This window comes from Hemitrygon akajei, chromosome 23, assembly GCF_048418815.1.
Source record: "Hemitrygon akajei chromosome 23, sHemAka1.3, whole genome shotgun sequence".
In the NCBI taxonomy this organism is placed as follows: Eukaryota; Metazoa; Chordata; class Chondrichthyes; order Myliobatiformes; family Dasyatidae; genus Hemitrygon; species Hemitrygon akajei.
This window is the reverse complement of record NC_133146.1, coordinates 25,274,817-25,300,995: the sequence shown is the minus strand read 5'-3', so window position 1 is coordinate 25,300,995 and position 26,179 is coordinate 25,274,817. Positions and strand designations below refer to the sequence as shown.

Sequence of the window (26,179 nt, the reverse complement as noted above, 5' to 3'; positions counted from 1 at the left end):
CTCACTAATCTTGTTATGGTGACTAATGCTTGAGTTGCAGATGATTAGTTGTATTCATGAGGAATTGCTGGATCATCTTGGTTCTCTTATTCAAAAGTATTACATTGCAAATTTGTTGTTTCCAGGTTCGGTGGATGATGTACTGGATTGTTTTTGCCCTTTACACGGTACTTGAAACGTTTGCGGATCTCACTATTGCATGGTAAGATTAGAAAATAAGATGCAGTGAATTGTTTTGCTAATTTTGAATGATTCTGATAAATATTTGATGAAAAAGATTGGAAAATTACACATACATGAATGACAAAAATTTGTTTTTCTTTGGGCTTAATTTTGCTGAGTGCTGTTGACTCATGATCTCTTCAGGCATAAAATTAAAACTCTTAATTTGATCCATGCTGGAGGACTGGACTCTGAAACCTGACACACATGGTTTCAGGTTGGATTGCCAGACTGAGACTGTGAATAAATGTCTCACTCCATTTATTTATAAGGAGCTATTGTGGGCTAAACCAACCAAAAATGAAAAAAATATTTTCTGATACACAATGTGTGTATGATTCATGTTGAAATAACAGTGGGCTTGGTCAGGTAGCTAGGTTTTACTGCAGTGTACATGAGGCCTGAAGTAAACCACTCCAAATAATAAAAAAAGCAAATGCAATCTGTTCTGCTTGGGGCACTTACCTTATCACTCACTGAAGCTCTATATTTGCCGCCATATCAATATATGTTGCATATTTCTTCTCCATTAATCTTGCAGCAGTTTGCTGTTAAGTTTCTTTTTGACAACACACATTTATTATAATTTCAATTTATAAAACACTTCCTAGCTCATTAAGACTTGTGCCTACTCTTACAATTAAATAAGAGTGGCCCAGTTTCGTATTTTGTAATCATTTGGCCAAATGTTGGTGGCAGAGTTTTCACATACTGTATGCTTCATTTAACAGTTGGAATGTATTTGCTGAATGCCATTTTTAATAAAATGATTTTTGAGCCTCTTGCTTTTATATAAATCAGCAATATATCTGGTGTGATATTGTAAACCAGGATAGATTGGCTGTTCCTTTATTCTGTTTTGAAGATTACTTCAGCAGTTGCTACTCACTTTGTATTTTAACTTCTGTGAGTATGAAATCTTCCTGCAAACAATATTTAAGATTTCAAATATTTTGAGCTTTTGCTCACATACATCTCCTCCATTTTCTGCCCTCGTCCCATCTTCCAACCATCACAACAGGGAGAGAGTTCCCCTTGCCCTTGCATATCACTCCATGGGCCTCTGTATTCAGAGCATCTTCAATGTGATCCTACCACTAAGCACCTCTTTCCTACCCCATCCCTCTGCTTTCCACTCCCTTGTCCACTCATCTCCCCACTGATCTTCCTCTTGGCACTAATCCCTGTAAGCAGGATAAGTGCTCCAGCTGCCCTTACAGCTTTTCCCTCCCCAACATTCAGAATCCCAAACAATCCTTCCAGCTGAGGCCACATTTCCTTAAAGTCTCTCTGGGCCATCTATTTTATCTGGTGCTTCCTTTGTTTTGTCCTCTGCAAAATGCAGGATCTCCTGATGCCTATTCATTTCAATTTGATTTTCCAGTCCCATTCTGAAACATCTGTCCATGGACTCCTCTACTGTCATGCTGAGACCAAGCTTGGGCTGGTAGAGCAACATTTCATTCTCTCTGGGTAGCCTTCAACCTGATGGCATGAACATCAATTTCTCCAACTCTTGGTGATTTTTCTTCCCTCTCTTTTTTCCCATTCCCCATTCTAGTAACTCTTTTTACCTTTTGCCTCCCCTCTTCCTTCCCATTCCTCGGTGGTCTACTCCTGTCAGGTTCCTTCTTCAGCCCTTTATCTCTTTCACCTATCACCTCCCAGCACCCCAATTTATCCCACCTACACATCTTCCCCCTCACCTGTCTTCACTTATTATCTGTCAGCCTGTACTACTTCCGCCACCTTATTCTAGCTTTTACCCCTTTCTAGTCCTGATGAAGAGTCTTGGCCCAAAACGTCAACTGTTTATCCCTGCCATAGATGCTGCCTGACCTGCTGAATTCCTTCTGCACTTTGTGTTGTTCAAGGTTTCAATCAGCTGCAGAATCTCCTGTTTGAGATTTCCACAAGCTTTGTGTGTCAGTTGTTATCTTTAAGCTGCCTAGTTGATTTTGATTCAATTGTTTCTTTCCCATTTAGATTCTCATGGGTGTTGTTTTTCGATAAGGCCTTTGCAATGCATTTATAATTGTATTGTGTTAGAGAATGTGCATATAATAGCCTTGGTAAACAGCATCCTTCCTGAGAATGTGTTTTGCTGTTTGTGTCTGTGAATGATTTAACATGTGGATAAAGAAAATGGATGTGTGTTGGGATTTCCAAAAGGTATTTGAGAGGGTGCTGCATTAAAGCTTATTCCACAAGATATGGTTAATGGTTCTGAACTTGAATAAGGGTTGGTTTAGAAGGAAAGCCCTAGGAATATTCAACTTGTTTTCTGGTTAGCAAGTTACAACTTGAGTTTCCAAGGAACTCAGTTCTGGGGCCTTGACTGTTTACATTTTATTTCAATGACTTTGAACGTACTTCAGGGTATTATATCCAAGTGTGTTGACAGCACAAGAAGGTGTAATAGTAATCATGAGGACATCAGCAGATGCTGGAAATTCAAGCAAAACACAAAATGCTGGTGGAACGCAGCAGGCCAGGCAGCATCTATTGGAAGAAGCACTGTTGACGTTTCGTCATCCTGACAGTGTCCTGATGAAGGGTCTCGGCCCGAAATGTTGACAGTGCTTCTTCCTATAGATGCTGCCTGGCCTGCTGTGTTCCACCAGCATTTTGTGTGTGTTGAAGCTGTCATAGTAAGCTGTTAAGAGGAGACGATCACAAGTAAGAGAAAATCTGCAGACGCTGGAACTCCAAGCAAAAAAAAAACAACCCACCCCCCCCACCCCCACCAGGAAGAACTCAGCAGGTCAGGCAGCATCTACGGAAATGAGTAAACAGTCACTGTTTCGGGCTGAGACAATGTTCCCTCCTGTAGTGGGGGAGGGGTGTGTGTTTGGTGGCAGAGCCTCTTCCACCCTGAACCATTTGAATGCACACCACAGAAAACCTGGCTATTTGCTACACTATAGCAAATTAGGGGGAGGGAGAAGGTTTGGCTATGATTGGGGCTCCCTGACTCTGGTTTCTTTCCTACAGGGCTTTTATTAATGATACAGCAACATACACATGCCTTCATATGAAACAATGAGGCATCTCCAAGCTCGGCTGCTAGTCTAAACTGCTGCTCAAACACAAACATGCAAAAAGAATGGTTGTCATTCAATTTTGAGACTCTTGTTTAGTACCTTGGAATATTTTATAACATTGTGAACACTATTATTATACTTGATAAATAACTATAAATAGCACCAACCGCCGTAGGCCAGTGAGCACAATGCAAGTGATGGATTAAAGCAAAACCACTGTTGTGATCCTGGGAAAAACATGATTAACTTGCAAGATGGGGCATATGCTTTTATTGAGACAATTTCTGGCATCAGGCATTTTTTGAGTGTGAGAATTTGTACGAAACAAATAAGAAAATTACAACTCTTGAGTTGGTGGTGAGGAAGGCAAATACAATGTTGGCATTCATTTTGAGAGGACTAGAATATAAAAGCAAGAATGTAATGTTGAGGATTTAGGCAGTTTTGGGCCCCTCATCAAAGAAAGGATGTGCTGACATTGGTGAGGGTCCAGAGGAGGTTCATGATTCTGGGAATGAAAGGGTTAACATATAAGTAACGTTTGATCGCTTTGGGCCTGTACTCACTATAGTTTAGAAGAATGAGGAGGGATCTCATTGAAACCTATCCTGTGTTGGTTTGGAGTGGGTGATTAGACAAGGTAAGTTTGATTCCAGTTTATCCATGCCACTAGGAACATATTGACCTGATTTTTTTGCACTGTACTTGTCTTTATTTGCAGGTTTCCACTGTACTATGAACTTAAAGTTGCATTTGTTATCTGGTTGCTGTCTCCATACACTCGAGGTGCAGGTGTACTTTACAGAAAGTTTCTACATCCTCTTCTCTCCTCCCGTGAGCGCGTAAGTAATTCTGTTGTACCTTAACAGATTTCTATTTTAAGTTGATCCCAGTTTAACCATGACTTTTTAGTGAAAGCATTTACAAGTGGTTGTTTTATCTGAAATGGTAATAGTTTCCAAGATGTGAAATTGAGCAGATTTATAAAGAACAGGTTTTTATAAAGCTTTGTTATCATTCCAAGATATTTGAAAAGTGCTGCATTAAAATGTCTATTCATTCTTAATATTGTCAGTGACATTTATAGCTGTCCTAACTTTCTGTTTTGGAAACACTTCTTATTTCTCAACGTATTAATTATGAGTATATTGTGAGAAGCAAACTCAAAGGTTTGATTTTAACATTGAAATTCATGTATGCTGAATTATGTTTGCTCCAGGAGATTGATGACTATATTAGCCAAGCCAAAGATCGAAGCTATGATACCATGGTGAGATTTGGAAAACAAGGTTTAAACTTCGCTGCAACTGCTGCTGTATCTGCTGCAGTAAAGGTAAGCAGAGTGTGGCTTTTTACTGTTAAAAGACCTTAATTAAATCCTTGCAGAAATCGTGTGTGATAACACCTGATTTTATAACATTTTAGGCAATTTTCAGAATACATTCTACCTGCTTTCATTTGCATTCAGTGAACATCCAATTTTAACATGTGCCTTTTCAGCTACTCTCTAGAGATGCGTGATACAGAAACGGGGAGAAATTGCACACCCTATCTTATCACGCAAGTGTTGTCTTACAAATATATTTAGTAAAGTGGAAAGCAAAAATATTTACAACGAAAAAGATACAGCTGTACTTTTTGTGAAGACCTTTCATCCTAAACCCAAAATCTCATACCCAAAGAAGTTTTAAATTACATTTTATTAAGTTTGTTTTAAAATATCTCTTTGGATTAAATACTTCATTAGCTGCCTCTCTTAAACCTCTTAGTAGTCCAAATGTTGTACATTTGAGAATGTGGATTAAAACCATTAAATTTTAATTCTGCGTTGTTTTATGTAAGATGTTAAGTTATTAGCTGACTTGTCACTTCCCTTCTATCTTAATTCTAACTTTGATATTGCTTTTTCTTGCCTATACTTGCACACTGTCTTGCAGGATTATTATTCAACTTTCTGCTGTTGTACTGGCCCAATCGAGTTGAGGTAATGAGATCATTAGCATAAATGGATACTGCTTTAGTTATTTAAGATGTGGTTGAATGGCACTAATTAACTTATTGTACTCAAAACTTTTTTTCAGGATGATTCCCATAAAAATATAATTGTTTTATTTTGGCTTTTGAAGCTATTAACGGCATGCTCTTCTGAAGAATATCCCGGAACTTATTTTGAGCAGGGTCTTTGTTAATTACAAACTTTGGATGTCGAACAGAATTTCAAAACAATTTCAGTTGAAGATAACCGAAAAGGTTCTTAGCAGTAATGTGGAATGTAAACAGAAGCAATTTTTGCATAAAGTCCTTAATTTGAGTCAGAACGGTGAAGAATATTCTTTTGAAACTGTGGATTCCAGTTAATTGGGCCATCAGTTAATCAGAGCAGCCACTTATTTGGGATATCTCTCAAAGAACAAAAACTAATCAAGAAAATAGCTGGATTCCCGTTTATTTTGGACAAGAGACGGTTGCCAAACAGTTTCTAACTAGTGTCAGTCGCGTACATTTGTGTGGCAATTAGACACTACACTGTGCTTAGAGTGAGCAGTTTTTAAATACCGTAGATTCCGGATTATAAGCCGCTACTTTTTTCCCACATTTTGAACAGCTTTGAACTCTGCGGCCTTTAATCCAGAGCGGCTAATACATGTTTTTTTTTCATGCCGCCTCGTAAACATTTTGCCTCGTAACAGTAGACCAATAAAATTGATGAGTAGTTCACAGAGGTCCAATGAAATTGTACGATAAATCAAGCGCACTTTCACAATTAAATTATTGTAAATCAGTCATTTGTACTCACCCTCATCAACATGGAAAATACTCGAAGAAAAGCAAGACCCGAGCACGTCAGACCCGATTAGACCCGATCGCGTTACGCAAGCGCGTCAGACCCGATTAGACCCGATCGCATTATGCAAGCGCGTCAGACCCGATTAGACCCGATCGCGTTACGCAAGCGCGTCAGACCCGAGCGCATCAGACCCGATTAGACCCGATCGCGTTACGCAAGCGCGTCAGACCCGAGCGCATCAGACCCGATTAGACCCGATCGCGTTACGCAAGCGCGTCAGACCCGATTAGACCCGATCGCGTTACGCAAGCGCGTCAGACCCGAGCGCATCAGACCCGATTAGACCCGATCGCGTTACGCAAGCGCGTCAGACCCGATCGCGTTACGCAAGCGCGTCAGACCCGAGCGCATCAGACCCGATTAGACCCGATCGCGTTACGCAAGCGCGTCAGACCCGATCGCGTTACGCAAGCGCGTCAGACCCGAGCGCATCAGACCCGATTAGACCCGATCGCGTTACGCAAGCGCGTCAGACCCGATTAGACCCGATCGCGTTACGCAAGCGCGTCAGACCCGATCGCGTTACGCAAGCGCGTCAGACCCGAGCGCATCAGACCCGATTAGACCCGATCGCGTTACGCAAGCGCGTCAGACCCGATTAGACCCGATCGCGTTACGCAAGCGCGTCAGACCCGAGCGAAAACGCTGCTTTTAAGTTAAAGGCGATCAATAACTTTTCCTGGTAGGCTGCAGTATATATATTTTTACCAGTCGCTAGGAGATATTGGAATGTTGTTCGTGCTGTTCAGTAAAAAAGTATATGCAACATAATTTGTGTTACCGATACGTATGTATATTTAAAAGTAGCGGTGCGGCCTAAAATCCGGTGCGGCCTTTACAATTAAAAAATTGATTTTATTTCTAAAATTAGAGCCAGCGGCTTTTAATCAGGTGCGCTCTGTAGTCCGGAATCTACGGTAGTGTAAGTTGTGTATATTTGTCTTCAGAAAGCAGTGATTTTTGTCACTGATAATTGGTTAGAAATGTTCAGTTAGACAATTCAGAACAGTTTTGCTCACTGCATTTTCAAGCATTCAGCCTTGGAGATGCCATTAACAGCTGCGAGTGAAAATGAAATTATTTCAACAAGTTTAGGAACTACAAAGAGTTTGAATGAATCAACAATCATCTTGAACATTACAGTGAAAATAAAGATTTAAAGGATGCAATCATTGAAAGGATTGTATGAAGGCAGCCCGTTGTCGAAGCTGATTGTCTTCCTTTACAGTCAAAAGTACATGATGAATTCCTATGTCGTAACAGTTATATTAGTTTTGATAGTGTTCTAATTTGTTCTCATTTCATTTAAGTACATAAATTGTTACTCAGTCAAACAGTAGTTTGCCTACACCTTTTTAACTATTTCCATGAAACTTTGGCTAATTGAGGCAGCTGCTTATTTGGGCCAAAATGTACTGGTTCCGATCAGTTCCAATTAACCGGAATCCACTGTATATACAAGTCTCATATCTGTTGGAAACCCCAACTCTTCTGTGGTCAGCATCTATTTTGGAGTTTGTTGTGGAAAAGTTATGGTTGTAAGCTACAAACTTTGTGGTAGATGTTAAATGATTTGGAGTTTCAACTATTCAAAACAGTTTTGAAGCTACAGCAGCTCCTGCTCACCATGAACAGTACTGTTCCCTATTTGCTTAATCATCTTCAAGCTATTTAAAATAAAACATGTAACAGAAATTGGCTCTGCTTTTTATCTAGACATGCTTAGATCTTGTTAATGGTGTCAATGGCAGAAAAACTGCATGCAAATAAGCTGCTTTCTTCTTGCTTGTGCTTATTCTTTCATTTCTTACGTACACCTGGTTTGGAATATTGTCTGGGTGATGGTGAGGAAAGGCTGTTTCACGTGAACTTTATTGTGACAAAATCCACTCTTCTGTATGTTGGTAAGCAATTTAGGAAAAAATTCTGAAATGGTGCTTGTTATCCAAGATGAGTTTAGCTCCTTTTGGATTCCTCATCATTGAATAAACTGATGAATTGTTCTTGCACATGATGGCTGTGTGGTTATCCCTTGACCATATCTATTCTGTGATTGGGTACTTCAAACATGTGGCTAAAACATCTGATTCTGACCCTTTTATTCTCAACCTGTACTGATAGGTTTAACACTCAGTGGTCCCTGAATAACAGCTGGAGGACAACCAAAGATATTTAATTGCCTTTCCTCAGTTTGAGATCATTATTTTTCTGTAATGACCCTGTTGACTCTGGCTAATTCCAAACCAATAGGAAATTAAACTCATACATTTCTTGTTTCTCCAGCTTGATGCCCATCACATCCAAAGAAAGAACACTCATTTTTTGTTTGCAATTGATCTATAACAATTTCTAAATATTTTTCCAAAATGAATGCATTCAATTGAAAGTGAAAGTTTTGATGAAGTTTTCTTTCTGTGCAGAGTCAAGGTGCAATCACTGAGAAGCTGCGGAGTTTAAGTATGCATGACTTAACAGCCATACAAGGTGATGAGCCTGTCGGACACCGCTCCTTAACTGGTGATGCAGATATCAGAAAGAAGATGAAACAGTTGCCTAAAGAGGATTTTGGTAAGTGATTAAAAGCAATTAAACCTTCCACAAGGTAATGTGATGTTTGTGCAGCTTGGTTTTAGTTTGTGTCAGTGACCAACACAGTCTGAGGATGTGCTGGGGGAAGCCTTTTGAGTGTCACCATGTTCTGGTGCCATCATAGTATGCCTGCAGTCTTCTAACCCTGACCATACACCTTTGAAATGTGGGAGGAAACCGGAGCACCTGGAGGAAGCTTGCGGGAAACTTACGGATAGTGGTGGGAATTGAACCCCAAACTGGCGTTGTAAAGCCTTGTGCTAATCACTACGCTATCATACCGTGTAATTGTTCACAGCTTGTCGCAACTACAGATCCCAAGCATCGTGCCTGAGTTTTTATGTTGTTGATTTATAAGGATAGTTACAGGGCCTTAAATTGCCAATGCAAGGAAAAGTGAAAATGAAGGTCTGAAGCTGCACAAGACTTTGCTTAGGCCACATTTGGATAAAACTTGCACAGCTGCTTAAAACTTGCTGGCTAAGCCACATTTGAAGTATTACGTGCAGTTCGGGTCATCTCATTTACAGAGACACATTGTTGTGGAGGCTTTGGAGAGGGTATGGAGAGGAACTTGAATGTTGCCTGGATTGGATAGGACTTTGCAACCTACGGGCTCACTCTCAAGGACTCTATTATTTATTTACTTTGTGATTTACACGATTTGTATTTCACACATTGGTTGTTTGGTCTTTGTTATGTATAGTTTTCACATGTTCTATTATAGTTAATTTTCTTACTGCCATTCACAGGAAAAATAAATCTCTAGGTGGTCTGTGGTGACATATGTGTACTTTGTTAATAACTTGTATTAGCTATATGGAGAGATCGGAGTAGAGCACTGGCAGCTGAGGGGCAACCTGCCAGAAATAAATAAAATGATGACAGGTCTAAATAGAGTGGATGGTCAGAGCCTTTTCTCAGAGTGGAAGTGTCAAATATCAGAGCACTTGCATTTAAAGTGGGAAGGGTTAAATGTAAAGGAGATTTGTTGAGATAAGTTTTGTTTTGACATGGGGGTGGGTGCCTTGATTGTTCTTGGGGAAGGTGGAAGCAGATATGATAACGACATTTGAGATGCATTTAGACAGGTATATGAACAAGCTCCAGTGGGTAAAAACAGGATGATTTGGCAGATAAATGTGTGGTTGAGAAGCTGGTGCAGGGGGCAGGGTTTCAGGTTCTTGGAACAGTGATATCTCTTCTGGGGGAGGTATGACCTGCTCAGAAGTGACGGGTTACACCTGAACCTTAAGGGGGTTTGTTAGAGCTGTTGGGGAGGGTTTAAAATAACTTGGCTGGAGGGTGGGAACCGGAGTGAAAAGACTCAGGATAGGATGGATGGTAAAAAAGATAGTGTGCAGTCAGACTGTCAGGAAAGGCAGGCAGTTGATGGGACTTAGTTGCAGCCAGCACGCTGCGTATCAAATCATTATGGATGCAGAATCAGAAAGGATAGCAAATACGGTACTCAAGGTGTTGTATCTAAATGTGTGTAGTGTAAGAAATAGAGGATGATCTTGTTGCAATATTACAGATTGCCAGGGATGATGTTGTGACCATCACTGGATCGTGGCTGAAGGATGATAGTAGTTTGGAGCTGAATGTCCAAGGTTACACGTTTTATTGGAGGGATAGGATGGTAGGCAGAGGAGTGGTGTGACTACTGGTAAAGAATGGCATCCTTGTGGGTTGAGTTAAGAAACTACAAGGGTAAAAGGACGTTGATGGCCGTTATATACAGGCCTCCCAACAGTGGCTGGGAGATGGATGATAGATTACAACAGGAAATAGAATAGGCATGTCAAAAGGGCAATGTTATGGTAGTCATGGGAGATTTTAGCATGCAGGTCAATTGGGGAAAATCAGGTTGGTAATGGATCTCAAGAGAGTGAGTTTGTTGAATGCCTAAGAGATAGCTTATTAGAGCAGTTTGTCATTGAGCTTACTAGGGTATCAGCTATACTGAACTGGGTGTTCTGAAATGAACCAGAGGCGATTAAGGAGCTTAAAGTAAAAGAACCCTTAGGAAGGTGCAGGACATGTGTATTCCAAAAATGAAGAAATACTCAAATGGTAAAATAGTACAACTGTGGCTGACAAGCAAAATCAAAGCTATTGCAAAGGCAAAAGAAAGGGCATACAACAAAGCAAAAACTAGTGAGAAGATAGAGGATTGGGAAGTTTTTAAAAACATGCAGAGAGCAACTTAAAAAAATTATTAGAAGGGAAAAGATGAAATATGAAAGCAAGCTAGCAAATAATATCGAAGCGGATAGTAGAAGTTTTTTCAAGTATGTTATAAGTAAGAGAGATGAGAGTGGATGTAGGACTGTTAGAAAATGAAGCAGGAGAAATAATAACGGGACAAGGAGAGGACTGATGAACTAAATATTTTGCATCAGTCTTTGCTGTTGAAGACACTACCAGTATGCCTAATGTTGTGTGTGAAGGAAGAGAAGTGGGTGCAGTTATTATTACAAGAGAGAAGGTGCTCAATAAGTTGAAAGACCTAAAGGTATCCAAGTCAACCTGGCCAGAGGAACTGCACTCTAGGGCTCTGAAAAAGGTAGTGTAAGAGATTTGTAGTAGCATTAGAAATGATCTTTCAAAAATCATTGGACTCTGGCATGATGCCAGAGGACTGGAAAATTGCAAATGTTACTCCACCCTTTAAGAAAGGAGGAAGGCAGTAGAAAGGAAATTATACACCAGCTGGCCTTGCCCCAGTGGTTGGGAAGATGTTGGAGTCAATTGTTAAGGATGTTATGATGGAGTAGCTGGTGTCACAGAACAAGATAGTACAAAGTCAGCATGGTTTCCTTCAGGGAAAATCCTGCCTGACGAACCTGTTGGAATTCTTTGAGGAGATTACAAGTAGGATAGATAAAGGGGATTCAGTAGATGTTGTGTATTTGGACTTTCAGAAGGCCTTTGACAAGGTGCACACATGAGGTTGCTCACCAAGTTAAGAGTCCATGGTATTACAGGAAAGTTATTGGCATGGATAGAGCATTGGCTGATTGGTAGGAGGCAATGAGTGGGAATAAAAGGATCCTTTTCTGGTTGGCTGCCAGTGACTAGTGGTGTTCCGTAGGGTTTGGTGTTGGGACCGCTTCTTTTAATCCTGTATATTAATGATTTAGATGATGGAATAGATGGCTTTGTTGCCAGGTTTGCAGATGATGCAAAAATTGGTGGAGGGGCAGGTAGTGTTGAGGAAACAGGTAGGATGCAGAGGGACTTAGACAGATTAGGACAATGGGCAAGAAAGTTGGTAAATGAAACACAGTGTTAGAAAATGCACAGTCATACACTTTGGTGTTAGAAATAAATGTGCGAACTATTTTCCAAATGGGGAGAAAATCCAGGAACCTGAGATGCAGAGGGACTTGGGAGTCCTTGTGCACAAGTCCCTGAAGGTTAGCTTGCAGGTTGAGTAGGTGGTGAGGAAGGCAAGTGCCATGTTAGCATTCATTTCAAGAGGTCTAGAATGCAAGAGCAAGGATGTGATGTTGAGGCTTAAGGCGCTGGTGAGGCCTTCCTCACCTTGAGTATTGTGAACAGTTTTGGGACCTTCATCTTAGAAAAGATGTGCTGGCATTGGAGAGTGTCCAGAGGAGGTTCACAAGGATGATTCCAGGATTGAAAGGGTTATCATCTGAGGAATGTTTGATGGCTCTGGGTCTGTACACGCTGGAATTCAGAAGGATGAGGGAGGATCTCATTGAAACTTTTCGAATGTTGAAAGGCCTAGACAGATTATATGTGAAAAAAGATGTTTCCCATGGTGGAAGAGTCTAGGACAAGAGGGCACAGCCTCAGGATAGAGGGGTGTCCTTTCAAAACAGATGCATAGAAATTTCTCCAGCCAAAGGGTGGTGAATTTGTGGAATTTGTTGCCATGTGCAGCTGTGGAGGGCAGGCCATTGGGTGTATTTAAGGCAGAGATTGATAGGTTCTTGATTAGACATGGCATCAAAGGTTATGGGGAGAAGGCCGGGAACAGAGATTGAGGAGGAGAGAAAAATAAAAGGATCAGCCATGATTGAATGGCGGAGCAGACTCATTCAGCCAGATGGCTTAACTCTGCTGCTATGTCTCATGGAATGGAGAGATGTAGATCATATTCAGGCACATGAAATTAGTTTATATTGGCATCATGTTTGGCACAGATATTGTGGGCTGAATGTACAATGTGGTCAGTCAGGAATTGAAAAGTACAATGGTTTGTAATGAATTTGACTTTGTTTCTGAATTGGAATCATGCTCGAAATTCATTAATAAGCTGAGTGATATGTGACTTTTTTTTGTATTTAACTGCCTTCACTTCCATTGGCCTTGAAAATTTCAAGTTGAAATTTTCACGGATACTGAATTTGCAAATGATACGACTTTCAAGCAAGTTGTCCATCTAAGTAATAGAAGAAATAAGATGCCATTCAACTGCTTGAACCTGTTCTGCATTCAGTAAGATCACAGCTTTATCTTCTACTTGAAAACTTATTTCCCTGCTCTATCCCATAATCCAGTAATTCTTTTAATATCTAGAAAACTATCAAGTTTCTTTTTGTATGCTGTTAATAACTGAACCTTTGCAGCCTGGTAGAGAATTGAAAAGATTTCACCCAGTCAGTAAATAAATTTCTTCTCATTTTGGTTCTAAATGACCTTGAGACTCTGATTCCAGGGCAACATTCTTCCCTGTGTCTATTGGCTAGTCACTCCTCATTCTTCTAAAACCTAAAGATGTCTAACGTTTCAGGTCTCTTGCCATGTGGTAGACCCACCATCCCAGGAAACAGATGGCTGCGTTTTAATTGCACTTATGAAAGGTGAAGAAGGCGATTTTAAAATTCCATCCAATATTCCAAGTGTTATTTTAGCAAGACCTTGCTACAATTATACAAAATAACTTTACTCTGTATTCATATCCTTGTGAAATAAAGGCAAGCATACCATTTGACATCTTAATTGCCTGTTGAACCTGTGTACTGTCTTTTACTGCTTTGTGTAGGTCAGACACTCTGTTCACTCTGAACATCAATAATTTCCAATCAGTCACTAAGAAATACTCAGCATTTGTTTTTCTCAACTTGTCAACATTGCCTTGAAGCTTCTTTGCATCCTCATCTGTATTAAGTTCCCGCTTTAGTGTTTTTAGTAAATGTGGAGATGTTACAATTGATTCCCAGTGATTGTAGATCGTGAGTAGCTGAGGCCCACTGGCTACAGTTACTAATATGAGAAGGACTCATTTATTCCAACCTTTCATTTTCACTTAGAAGCAATTTTTGTTAAATGAGACACTGCGCTTGTTCACTGGAAAGAACAGTTTCTTTGCTTTGATTAACATGCAGAAGTTTGCAAACTGGGGAAAACTAGGAAAATTTGATAAACCTCCACTGAAGTGGAAATTAATCTGTTGGAGGCATGAAAGCATTAGTACAGAGAAATTTTGTTTACCTTGATTAAAATGGGGGGGGGGTGCTGTAAAAGAAATGTAATTAATCGTTTTGATCTCATCTTTCCCCCTCATTTACTGCTCTGTTTGTAATCTAGTCTTTTAATTTGGTGCATCTGTTGTGTGAGCTTCCTTGTGTGGCAGTGAGGTGGTGTTGCCCCCTGGTGAACAAACATATTGGTACATGGCTGCTTGTGGAGTTTAAATACTGAGTATTTGGACGTCTTCACCTAATTTTGTATACATCTTTTTTTTTCCCTAACACCTCCCCCACTTAATGTGCACAAAAATTTGAAGGGAATTGCAGGATGTATTAATGTGCCATTTCTTTTTTTTTTAGCCAGGCATTTTGATTATGATGATGTGGATAGTGAGGATCGATCAGAGATTGACCAAAACAGTGCTCATTCTGATGATGAGGTGGTCACACAAAAGCACCTTCAACGATCACAGAGCCTTAAAGTGAAACGGAAAGGCCACCGTAAAGAGGTAAATACTTTTGGTAATCTGTAATTATAGACCTCTGCCCTCCTTGTTTCAGTGTTTATTTCTTGAAAAATATTGCAGGTAAATTTTGTTTTCAATTTCTTTCTAAATGTTTTTTAAAAATCTGCTTGTTACTAACTTCACTGTTTATTTTCACCATTCTTTTGAGTCTTTGCATCTGTCTTCAATTCCTCTGGCAGTAGGTTCTTTTTATCCCATTTGGTCAATGATTCTCATAGTTTTGGTCACTTCTATTTAATCTCTTCAACTTGGTTTCATGTACAGTTATGGCAGTTCTCTGATTCACTGCCATCCTCAACACCTGCTTTAAAGAACAATTGGATAAAAATGGAGGAAATAAAGAATGAGCTGTTAGCAATTTTTAGACTCAATTTACTTGTCTGACATTAGTTGCTATAAATTGAACATTTGTGTATTTTGTTTAAAATATATTAAGTTGATTTTGGTTTTGATTTGTTCTAGGTTCGGTATGGATCCTTGAAATTGAAACCTAAGAAGCGGCCACAATGTAGTTATATCCCAGGATAAAATGCTTTGGATAATCTCTTTCATCCTAACTTGGCAATATACAGTGTCATTTGTCAATATTTTTCTAATTTTCAGTAAGCTGAGGTTTGCTGTTTCCGATGTATATGACTTTGTTGTTTGACTCATCCTGCTGAGTTGGCCCAATGACGGAGGACTGCATTTATTGTCACAGTCCCGTGATGATTGGGTTTGAAACTGAAATCCAATATTGACTAATCGTCCACAGATATATTCTTACAAATCAGGAGAAGAGATAAAGAGTCTGAGGAGAAGATTTGAAAAACTTGAATTCTGAATTACGGAGAAGCTCATGGAAAATTGAATTTGAGCTGTGATTTAAAAAAAAGTATTAATTTGTCACAGAATAATGCACTTTCTTGCACAACACTAAGGACCACATTTCAGTCATGATTTCGTAACTGGGCTTGTATGTAAAACCATTTATAAGTGTCTTTCAGGTAGAATTCTTCAGACGTTGAGTATGTTTAAATATTTAGTTTTTAAACATTAATTGCATGTTTTTATAAATTTTGTATAGGTTTAATGGGTGCCTTTATTTTATATCTGTCGGTGTAAGCTGTGTGATTTTCTTTCCCCCCAACTTTTTACCTTTTTTAAATGTGGAATATACTGAGTACAATTCAGTAGCAACTACTTGTGAATTCAAGATGTTTGTGTTCTTGGATTCCAACATTCAGGTAAATGTTGGTGAGTGACTTTACCTGGTTGTCAAATTTTAACAACAGACATTTTTAACTGTATTTTGATATGTAGATTGCAGCAGAGCTGCAAAAGTGTACAGGTTGGTGCAGGACTTTAAACTTTTATTGTAATAAATTTTTTCTGATTGTTACATTTAAAGCATTTTAAATGGTCTAAATTTAGACAATATCTACCCGGTGGTTGGGAATGCAATGTAAAGCAGTATTCATTGTTATGAATTTTGTGTGTACATATGGTGAAATGCATCATTTGCATTAACGATCAACATACCCAAGGATTGATCATATAGAGTTCTTGTGAAGCATCTTTAACTTAGAAGGATTTACTTTCTCTTTCCAAAGATGCTGTGTGATCTGAGCATTTTTGACAATTTGTTTTTAGATTTCTAGCATGTACATTGAAAAAAAAATCTGTTCTTGCACATCAGTATATAGTTTAAAAAGTCTAGATAGAGTGGATGTTTCCAATAGTGGGAGAGTGCCGGACCAGAGGGTGCAGCCTCAGAATAGAAGGACATCCATTTAGACAAGAGAGGAGGAATTTCTTTAGCCTGAAGGTGGTGAATTTGTGGAATTCATTGCCACTGATAGCTGTGGAGGCAAAGTCATAGAGTAGATTTAAAACAGAGGTTGATAGATTCCTTGTTAGTCAGGGCATCAAAGGTTACACGGAGAAGGCAGAATGGGATTGAGAGGAAAATAGATCAGCCTTGGTGGAATGGTGGAGTAGGCTAAATGGCCTAATTCTACTCGTGTTTTATGGTCCTATGCAGAAGCAATCTACTTGCTATTAATGTCATCTGGCTGGCCTATAGGATGCTGATGCTATTCTTAAAGGACATTCCCTACCCTCTCCCACCCCAACAGAATATTTCCTGTTCTTGTTACTGTCGTATCTCCACAGATGACACATTTAATTAAGCCCACTTGCTCTCGTTTCATAACCAGTGAATGGGGTTCAGCAAAACTATCTTAATGGCAAAGTATCCTAGTTGTTTTTGTTTCCTTTTCCTTAATGCAACTGGTGAAACAGCAAAAGCCAACTAGAGTAAAACTCCAATAATCCACTGACTTGTTTTGAAATACTGATTGTTCCGCATTATACTAGAAATTTGAGTGTCAGGGGGCAGAATTGAGTATAGTTGCTATTAGCTGAAGAGTATGTGCTTGGGAAACTGAAAGGTCTGAGGATAGACCTGGACTAGATGGATTACTACACTCCAGGGTTCTGAAAGGGGTAGTTGAAGAGATTGTGAAGAATTTAGGAGTGATCTTTCAAGAGTCACTAGATTTTGGATTGGTTGGGCACTGGAAAATTGCAAATGTCATTACACTCTTTAAGAAGGAAGGGAGGCAGAAGGAAGGAAATTGTAGGCCAGTTTGTCTGACCCCAGTGGTTGGAAAGTGTTGGAGTCTATTGTTAAGGACGTGGTTTTGGGTACATTGAGATGCATGACAACATCGGCCAAAGCCAGCATGATTTCCTCAAAGGGAAGTCTTGCCTGACAAATCTGTTGGAATTCCTTGAGGAAATCACAGACAGGATAGACAAAGGAGAATCAGTGGATGTTATGTATGTGGATTTTCAGAAGGCCTTTGACAAGGTACCACACATTGAAGTTGCTTTAACAAGATGAGAGACCCTGGTATTACAGGAAAGATACTAGTATGGGTAGAGCATTGGCTGATTGGTAAAGAGTCGAAATAAAGGGAGTCTTTTCTGGCTGCTGGTGACTAGTGGTTTTCTACAAAGGTCTGTGTTGGGACCAATTCTTTTCATATTTATATGCCAATGATTTGGATGACAGGATTGATGGCTTTGTGGCCAAGTTTGTGGATGATACAAAAGTAGATGGAGGGACAGGTACTGTTGAGGAAGCAGGGAGTCTTCAGAAGGACTTAAGGCACAGTTGGAGAATGGGCAAAGTGGCAGATGGAATAGAGTGTAGGGAAGTGCATGGTCATGTACCTTGGTAGAAGGAATAAAGGCATAGTATGGAGAAAATTCCAATGTTAGAAGTGCAAAGGGACTTGGGAGTCCTTCTGCAGGATTTCTTAAAGGTTAACTTGCAGGTTGAGATGGTGGTGAGGAAGGCAAATGCAATGTTAGCATTCATTTCGAGAGGTCCAGAATATAAATACAAGGATATAATGCTGAGGCTTTATAAGGCATTGGTTAGACTGCAGAGTATTGTAAGCAGTTTTGACCCCCTTATCTAAGAGAAGGTTTCCTGGCATTGGAGAGGTTTCAGAGGCTCACGAGAGTAATTCTGGGAATGAAGGGATTAATGTAGGAGGAGCTTTTGGAGGCTGTGGGCCTGTATTTGCTGGAAAATGAGGGGGTGTTAGTGAAACCCATTGAAAGGCCTAGATAGTATATATGAAAGGAAATTTCCTATATTGAGGGAGTTTAGGACCAGAGGGCACAACCTCAGAATAGAGGGACATTCATGCAGAACAGAGATGAGGAGTTTCTTTAGCCCGAGGGTGGTGAAATCTGTGGAATTCATTGTGGAAGCCAAGTCATTGGCTACATTTAAATGGAGGTTGATAGGTTGGCGATTTAATATAGGTGTCAAATGTTATGCAGAAGACAGGAGAATGGGGTTAAGGGGGATACTAAATCAGTCATGATGGAATGGCAGGGCAGTTTCGATAAGCTGAATGGCCTGATTTGCTCCTCTATTATGGTTCAGAAAGGATGACTGGTTCTTGCATAGCTTAGAATCTCGCTAGATTCACTAGAGAAACTTATTATAGGTTTAAAAAAATGCTAATATGTGGGTCTATAAGTAGAATATAATTAAGTAGACTGTAAAGTATGAGGTTGTCATCCTTTTAATCTATTACCAAAATGAAGTTGTCATTGACGTAGGATGTCTCTTCAATATACCAGAGTTAGAATCTGATTTCCTGCCCATCATCTTCCTTTATTAGAGTGGGTGTTATAATTCAGTATCTACTGAGATTCTTTGGTTGATTTGTTTTTGTTTTGGGAACCTTGATCTCCAATTGGAAACATCCTAAAAATGTGTATTACTTGTCTATGGAATGTGGGCTTAGCTTTGATACCAACCCTAAATAGAAGCAGTTGGAGGCCAAGCACTTTGATGGAACCGTGGTGACACTGGTCAGACTAGGTATGGATGGAAAGCTTCCCGAAATCAAATGAGTTGCTGAGATTGGCCTTTTTATCTTCTCCACATTTGCTAGATAGTGAGCTAGTGCTTTTCCCTTTGGAGCAAAGGAGGATGAGAGGTGACTTGATAGAGGTCTGTAGATCTAGTCAATTGCCAGAGGCATTTTCCCAGGGCAGAAATGGCTAATATCAGGAGGCATAATTTTAAGGTGATTGAAGCAGAGTTTAGAGGAGATGTCAGAGTAAGTGTTTTACAGTGCTGAGTGCATGGAATACCCTATCATGGAGGGTGGTAGAGGCAGATAGTATAGGGATATTTAAGGGACTTGTCTGGATAAAAGTAAAATGTGAGTTAGATTGATCTTGGGGAAGGTTAAAAGGCTGACACGACATCATAGGGTGAAGGGCCTGCATTGTCCTGTAGTGTTACATGTTCCTCATGTACTTAATGACTAATGCTGAGTGACATTCAGCAGCCATGTTAACATTAGTGGTCAAAGGTTCTTGTTGCTGGTTTGGTAATTAACCACTACACTGCTGTAAGCCTTTGCCTTAGGAAATAAAAAATGTGAAAATCAGCAAGAAACCTGGTTTCTGAACATTTTTCAATATATCTTTAAGGTTTTTGAGATGGCTGAGGGTACCACTCACTGTATCATGGCCTGCATTTGGCAATTTACCTCAGTGATTTCTAACACACAAGTTAATAAGTAAGGCCATGCAATAGAACTTGTGCCACTACCATCCCACTATGGTTTTGGATCTTCCTTTAGCTAGAGGAACCCAAGATCTCAACAGCAATCAACATAAGATGCCTAATGATACAAACCCTGGGAGATTCCTCACTCCCAGTGGTGTGCTGGTTGGGTCAGTGATTGGTAAGCAACCTTTCCACCTGAAAAGCTTATGTGTTGGTAGTTGTGACATTAGTTGCCAGTCAGCAGGTGAGACAACTTGGGTCTATTGTTCAGAACACTTGGATTTATTAGAGGTGGTTCCTGCTCATCAGTTGGTCCTCTCCACATTGTCAACCACTGGTACAGCTGGCAGTGCACGTTTTTCTTTATCTCTGGCTTTCTTCTGCTAGTAATTAGTACACTTTAGCAACGGAGAATATGCAGAAAGTCAGTACTAAGATTTGGACTCTTTCATTCTGGGAAGTTCTACAAAAGAATACAAGAGGAACAGCAAAAGCAATATTGCTCCTTGAGTTTGCCAAGATTACAGAAGATTGTGGTAGGACTCTTCTTTCTCCTGATCCATGCACCCCAGTATTACCTGGTTATGTCGCTTTATATTTGTATATAGGTATAAAATAGTAGACTCTTCCCTGAAACTCCTCACCATGAATCTCTTGTTTTGGGTGGGCAAGATGTCAAAGCCACATACTACTTGCCCTTCTGTTTTTGTTGGGCTTGGCTAATTATGCTGTCAATCAAAACTACCCTTCTCTTGGTTCTGCTCTCCAGTAGAGATTTCTTGCTGTGATTTATGATGCCATTTCCACCCCCCTTCCCCCATTCTATCTGTAAGGTTGCATTAACAAACTGGACTATGAGGAACATGGGCCAGAGTATTTCAGCAGTATGAAGGCTAAAGCTGCTGGAAATTATTGATTAAACCCATGCAGTCTTTCATTTGTTTTTCTTTGGTTAGTAATCTTGTGTTCTAAAATTAATTAACCAATACTTGTTCTATTACTGTCTTCAATAAGTACTAGATGCAGCTGTGATACCTGGTTGGGTGAAGGTGGAGCTGTGCTTGTGCTGGGAGGATGGGAGGTTAAGTCAGAAGTTGTAGATATAGACCCAACTGAGAAACAGTCGGTCTTGGGAGAGATTTATTTGCTGATTGCATGCTGTTGTGAAGGCAACCAACATCTGGAGAGCAACTTAACCACTGATGTAGAGAATGTAATTGCAGAAGATGTAAAAATAGCAGAGCAGAGCATTGCTGGTACATGATTTCAGTGGTGTGGAAGACAAACATGGTTCTAGGTTCAATCCTCAGGTGAGGGGCCTGACTCTGTGATATTTACATATTCTCCTTGAGAGCTCTGTCAACAGTGTAAGAAAAATTATATAGTTATCTTGAGTCTTGGTTGTCATCAACTTGTTACAATCCTGTCTTCAGCTTCACCAAGCCTTGTATGGCACTGTGCAAAACTCTTAACCACATACATGTATAGCTAGGGTGCCTAAGACTTTCACACAGTACTGTATTTGTCAACATGGAGCAGAAAGTGAGTTTGTAGATGTTGGGAATGGCAAAGGTGGAGTGCCACAGGAAGGGTCTAGGACCGTGGCAGAGGAGGATTGCTAGGGGCAGGGGAATGGTGTAAACACACCCAGCCCAGAGACATCAGGCCAGGTCCATACCATTGGTTTATTGAACATTACAGAATGTCTCTAGTGCTTCCAGCTCTCCCCTCTCCCTTTCCCCTTTTCCTAACCACAACTGCCCTCTCTCTGCCCCTTTCCTCTCTCTCAGTCCACAATAGAGACCCATTGCCATATCAAATTTATCATCACTCACATATGGACGTTGTACTGCTGCAGAAAAAGTGTAATACATAAAATTACTACAATACTGTTAAGACTTTGGTACCCTAGTGATATACATGTACTTGAGACCTTTGCTCAGTACTGTACATGCTGGTTCAACAAGCCAGTAAACCTGAGTCAAAGTAGGAGTAGTTACATAGAAAACAAAAACATAGAAAACCTACAGCACAATACAGGCCCTTCAGCCCACTAAGTTGTGCCAAACATGTCCCTACCGTAGAAATTACTAGGCTTACCTATAGCCCCCTATGTTTCTAAGCTCTATGTATCTATCCAAAAGTCTCTTAAAAGACCCTATTGTATCCGCCTCCACCACCATTGCTGGCAGCCCATTCCATGCACTCACCACTCTGAGTAAAAAAGTTTACCCCTGACATCTCTATACCTACAACCCAGCACCTTAAACCTGTGTCCTCTTGTGGCAACCATTTCAGCCCTGGGAAAAAGCCTCTGACTATCCACATGATCAATACCTCTCATCATCTTATACACCTCTATCAGGTCACCTCTCATCCTCCTTCACTCCAAGGAGAAAAGGCTGAGTTCACTCAATCTATTCTCATAAGGCATGCTCCCCAATCCAGGCAACATCCTTGTAAATCTCCTCTACATCCTTTCTATAGTTTCCACATCCTTCCTGTAGTGAGGTGACCAGAACTGAACACAGTACTCCACGTGGTGTCTGACCAGGCTCCTATATAGCTGCAACATTACCTCTCGGCTCCTAAATTCAATTTCATGATTGATGAAGGCCAATACACCATACGCCTTCTTAACCACAGCGTCAACCTGCACAGCTGCTTTGAGCATTCTGTGGACTCGGACCCCAAGATCCCTCTGATTTTCCACACTGCCATTACCATTAATTAAGACTGTCTTACCATTAATACTATATTCTGCTATATTATTTGACCTACCAAAATGAGCCACCTCACACTTATCTGGGTTGAACTCCATCTACCACTTCTCAGCCCAGTTTTGCATCCTATCAAAGTCCGGCTGTAACCTCTGACAGCCCTCCACACTATCCACAACACCTCCAATCTTTGTGTCATTGGCAAACTTACTAACCCATCCCTCCACTTCCTCATCCAGGTCATTTATAAAAATCATGAAGAGTAGGGGTTCCAGAACAGATTCTTGAGGCACATCACTGGTCACTGGCCTCCATGCAGAATATGACCTGTCTACAACCACTCTTTGCCTTCTGTGGGCAAGCTAGTTCTGGACCCACAAAGCAATGTCCCCTTGGATCCCATGCCTCCTTACTTTCTCAATAAGCCTTGCATGGGGTACCTTATCAAATGCCTTGCTGAAATCATATACACTACATCTACAGCTCTTCCTTCATCAATGTGTTTAGTCACATCCTCAAAAAATTAAATCAGGCTTGTAAGGCACGATCTGCCCTTGACAAAGTCATGCTTACTATTCCTAAGCATATGATTAGGAACCTCTCCAAATGTTCATAAATCCCTCCTCAGGATCTTTATCAACTTACCAACCAGTGAGGTAAGACTAACTGGTTTATAATTTCTTGGACTATCTCTACTCACTTTCTTGAACAAAGGAACAACATTTGCAACTCTCCAATCCTCCAGAAGCTCTCCCATCCCATTGATGATGCAAAAATACTTGGACAAATGTTGGTACATGGTTCAAATTCACTAATTCTGTGAAATCTCAGTTGAAAAGTTCAAAGTAAATATACTATCAAAGTACAGTATGTATGTCATATATAAACTTTGATTCATTTCTCAATAAATCCATAACAGAATAATAACCCTCACTGAATCAATGAAAAGACCACATCGAGTTGGTTAGTTCAGCTAGTGTGCAAAAGGATAATGAACTGTGTAGAACCATAGAACATTACAGCACAGAAACAGGCCTTTTGGCCCTTCTTGGCTGTGTCGAACTATATTTCTGCCTAGTCCCACTGACCTGCTCCTGGTCCATATTCCTCCATACACCTCTCATCCATGTACCTATCCAATTTTTCTTAAATGTTAAAAGTGAGCCCGCATTTACCACTTCAGCTGGCAGCTCATTCCACACTCCCACCGCTCTATGTGTGAAGAAGCCCCCCCCCCACAATGTTCCCTTTAAACTTTTCCCCCTTCACCCATGTCCTGTTTTTTTTTCTCCCCCTAGCCTCAGTGGAAAAAGCCTGCTTGCATTCACTCTATCTATACCCATCATAATTTTATATATCTCTATCAAATCTCCCCTCATTCTTCTAGCTCCAGGGAATAAAGTCCTAACCTATCCAACCTTTCTTTGTAACTCAGATTGTGGGAAAATTTCAATGATGGGGCAAGAGAAGTTATTCCCTTTTGGTTCAAGAGCCTCATGAACCTGGTGGTGTGAGTCTGATGACAGCAGCGAGAAGAGAACATGTCCTGGGCGGTGGGGTCCCTGATGATGGATGCTGCTCTCCTGCGACAACGCATCGCTCAGTGATGGGGAGGGCTTTACCCGTGATGGACGGGGCCGTATTCACTCTTTTTTGTAGGATTCTCCATTCAAGATTTCAATCCGACATTTCATGCATTGCTGTTCAGATTACACGCAACTGTACTTGAAGGGTGAGCTAAGTAAATGTTCAAAAGTGTTCTATGTCTGCAACACAATTCGCTAGTTTACTATGTTAGAAAAGAGATGTGCTTAAAGTCTCCTTGAAATTTTATAATGTTTTGATCAGCATTGGAAATAATTGATCCAAACCTACTATAACGGCTGGATAATAATTCGAAAAGTGCACAAATTACTAAAAGTGCCGCCGCCTCTGGTTGCCGTAGCCAGCCTGTGAGGGTGCTGCCGCCCGCTACTGATGAACGCTGGTGTCGGTCGGCGAGTTCGGGACCTACCAGAAGCGGCTGAAGACCTCACTAGCTCTGTGGCTCTTGTGTTTCGGGGAAATAAATCAAATTAACCCTGCTCGGGCGCTGTCCCGACGAGGCTGCAATATTATGCCCAACGCCCTGTGGTTACGGTGTGATAGATACAGCGCACAGATCCGAGCAGCCCTGAGGATGGGTTGTAATGCTCCGCCCGCCCTCTAGAGGCGGTGCGAGTGGAGTGTAACGCCCCTATTGGCCTGTTGAGGCGGTGTAACACCGTATTCTGTCTGTTGGGGGCACTGTCGGCGGAGGTTAACGCTTCACCGAGTTTGAAGCGGCGCTCTAGGTGGGTGCCCTGTTTGCCCTGTGGCGGGAGAGGGATGTCAGTACCGTGTCCGGCACTGTGCGGCTGGATGTAATACTCGGCTCAGCCTGTGAGGACGCTGTCGCCCTCTGCCGGAGCTGCGTTGCACCGAGAGTGATGGACGTGGACGGATCGTTGGTATCGGTTGGCGAGTTCGGGAGCTACCAGAAACTGCTGACGTTCATCTTCGGCCTTCTGCAGGTGGGAGAGCCCGTATCCTACGGTAACCCAGGGAGGGGAGGGCGCCTGCGATCTGTCTTGGCTTCAGAAAAAGGAACTGTAATCATCCATATGGGAGAGGAAGCCTCTCCGCTTGTCTTGTGTGATGGACAGCTGCCGGTACTCCCCGCCTACCCCTCCCTTACCCCGTCCCTCCAACCCTTGCCTTCCCCCCTCCCCAGCCTCTTCCTCCCACTCCCCAGTCTTCCCCCTGCCTTCACCCCTCCCCGCCTTCACTCCCCCTCCCGTCTTCACTCCCCCTTCCCCCTCCAGCCTTCCCCCTTTCTCCCTCCAGCCTTCCCCCTTTCTCCCTCCAGCCTTCCCCCTTTCTCCCTCCAGCCTTCCCCCTTTCTCCCCACCCTTCCTCCACCCACTCCCCTCCCCACCCTAACCCACACTCCCGTCACTGAAAAAGAAAACACAAGAGATTTTGTAGATGGTGGAAATCCTGCGTAGCAAACACAGAAACATCGGGGCTGAGTGTCTTTGAAGTAAGGTGGTCGGGTTCAGGGGGACTGGAAGATGTTGAAGTGACAGAGAGCATACAATGTGTCATGGACGTAGGTGGGTTTGGACTGACTGAACCGAAAGGGACAAATTGGAGCTGAGCATGATTTCAGTAGGGCAAGAGAAGGCAGAAACAACAGGCCCACCAGAACAGTTTGCTTTGTGGATCTTGGGTCAGACGTTAATGCCCCGTTGTCAGTTAGAGATGTAAACAACCAGAGTAGGCAGAAGGCCCCAAGTGGGGTGTGCAAGAGGAGGAGCTAATGTGATCGGTCCCGAAACGGCTGACTAAATTTTTCTCCGTTGATGCTGCCTGACTTGCTGGTTCCTCCAGCGTATTGTGTGTGCTTCCCCATTACCAATCCACGGATACCTACCTCAGTCTCCAGCACCTCCACCCATTGCTCCCCTCCGCTCCTGCAACATCTCCCTGTTCTCCACCAAACTAAACAACCATCAACACCTTTTGCCACCCCACCTCTCCCAAATCCTGATACCCCAACTTCATTCACGGATATCTCAGCATGGTGACCTCTATCATCATGTCACAGCCCCTCCTACCCTTAAAACTATTGCTCTGGTCAGCATTGACTCTTGCCTTCCATTCCCCGGTGGAGCC

At 41.4% G+C, this 26,179-nt stretch overlaps 2 protein-coding genes across 2 annotated transcripts in view; both read left to right on the top strand.

The window, feature by feature from the left end:
- The window catches only part of reep3b (receptor accessory protein 3b), a 69,211-nt gene extending 49,562 nt beyond the window's left edge, over positions 1-19,649 (top strand). The window contains exons 3-8 of the mRNA XM_073027228.1: positions 126-202; positions 3,988-4,108; positions 4,486-4,599; positions 8,535-8,682; positions 14,508-14,656; positions 15,137-19,649. Coding sequence (XP_072883329.1) covers positions 126-202; positions 3,988-4,108; positions 4,486-4,599; positions 8,535-8,682; positions 14,508-14,656; positions 15,137-15,202 — 675 coding nt within the window. The 3' untranslated portion in view covers positions 15,203-19,649. The remainder of the gene's footprint in view (positions 1-125; positions 203-3,987; positions 4,109-4,485; positions 4,600-8,534; positions 8,683-14,507; positions 14,657-15,136) is intronic.
- Positions 19,650-24,789: 5,140 nt separating this feature from the next.
- Positions 24,790-26,179, top strand: part of slc22a15 (solute carrier family 22 member 15) — a 52,214-nt gene continuing 50,824 nt past the window's right edge. Inside the window, exon 1 of the mRNA XM_073027226.1 lies at positions 24,790-25,035. Within this exon, the coding sequence (XP_072883327.1) occupies positions 24,952-25,035 (84 nt within the window). The 5' untranslated portion in view covers positions 24,790-24,951. The remainder of the gene's footprint in view (positions 25,036-26,179) is intronic.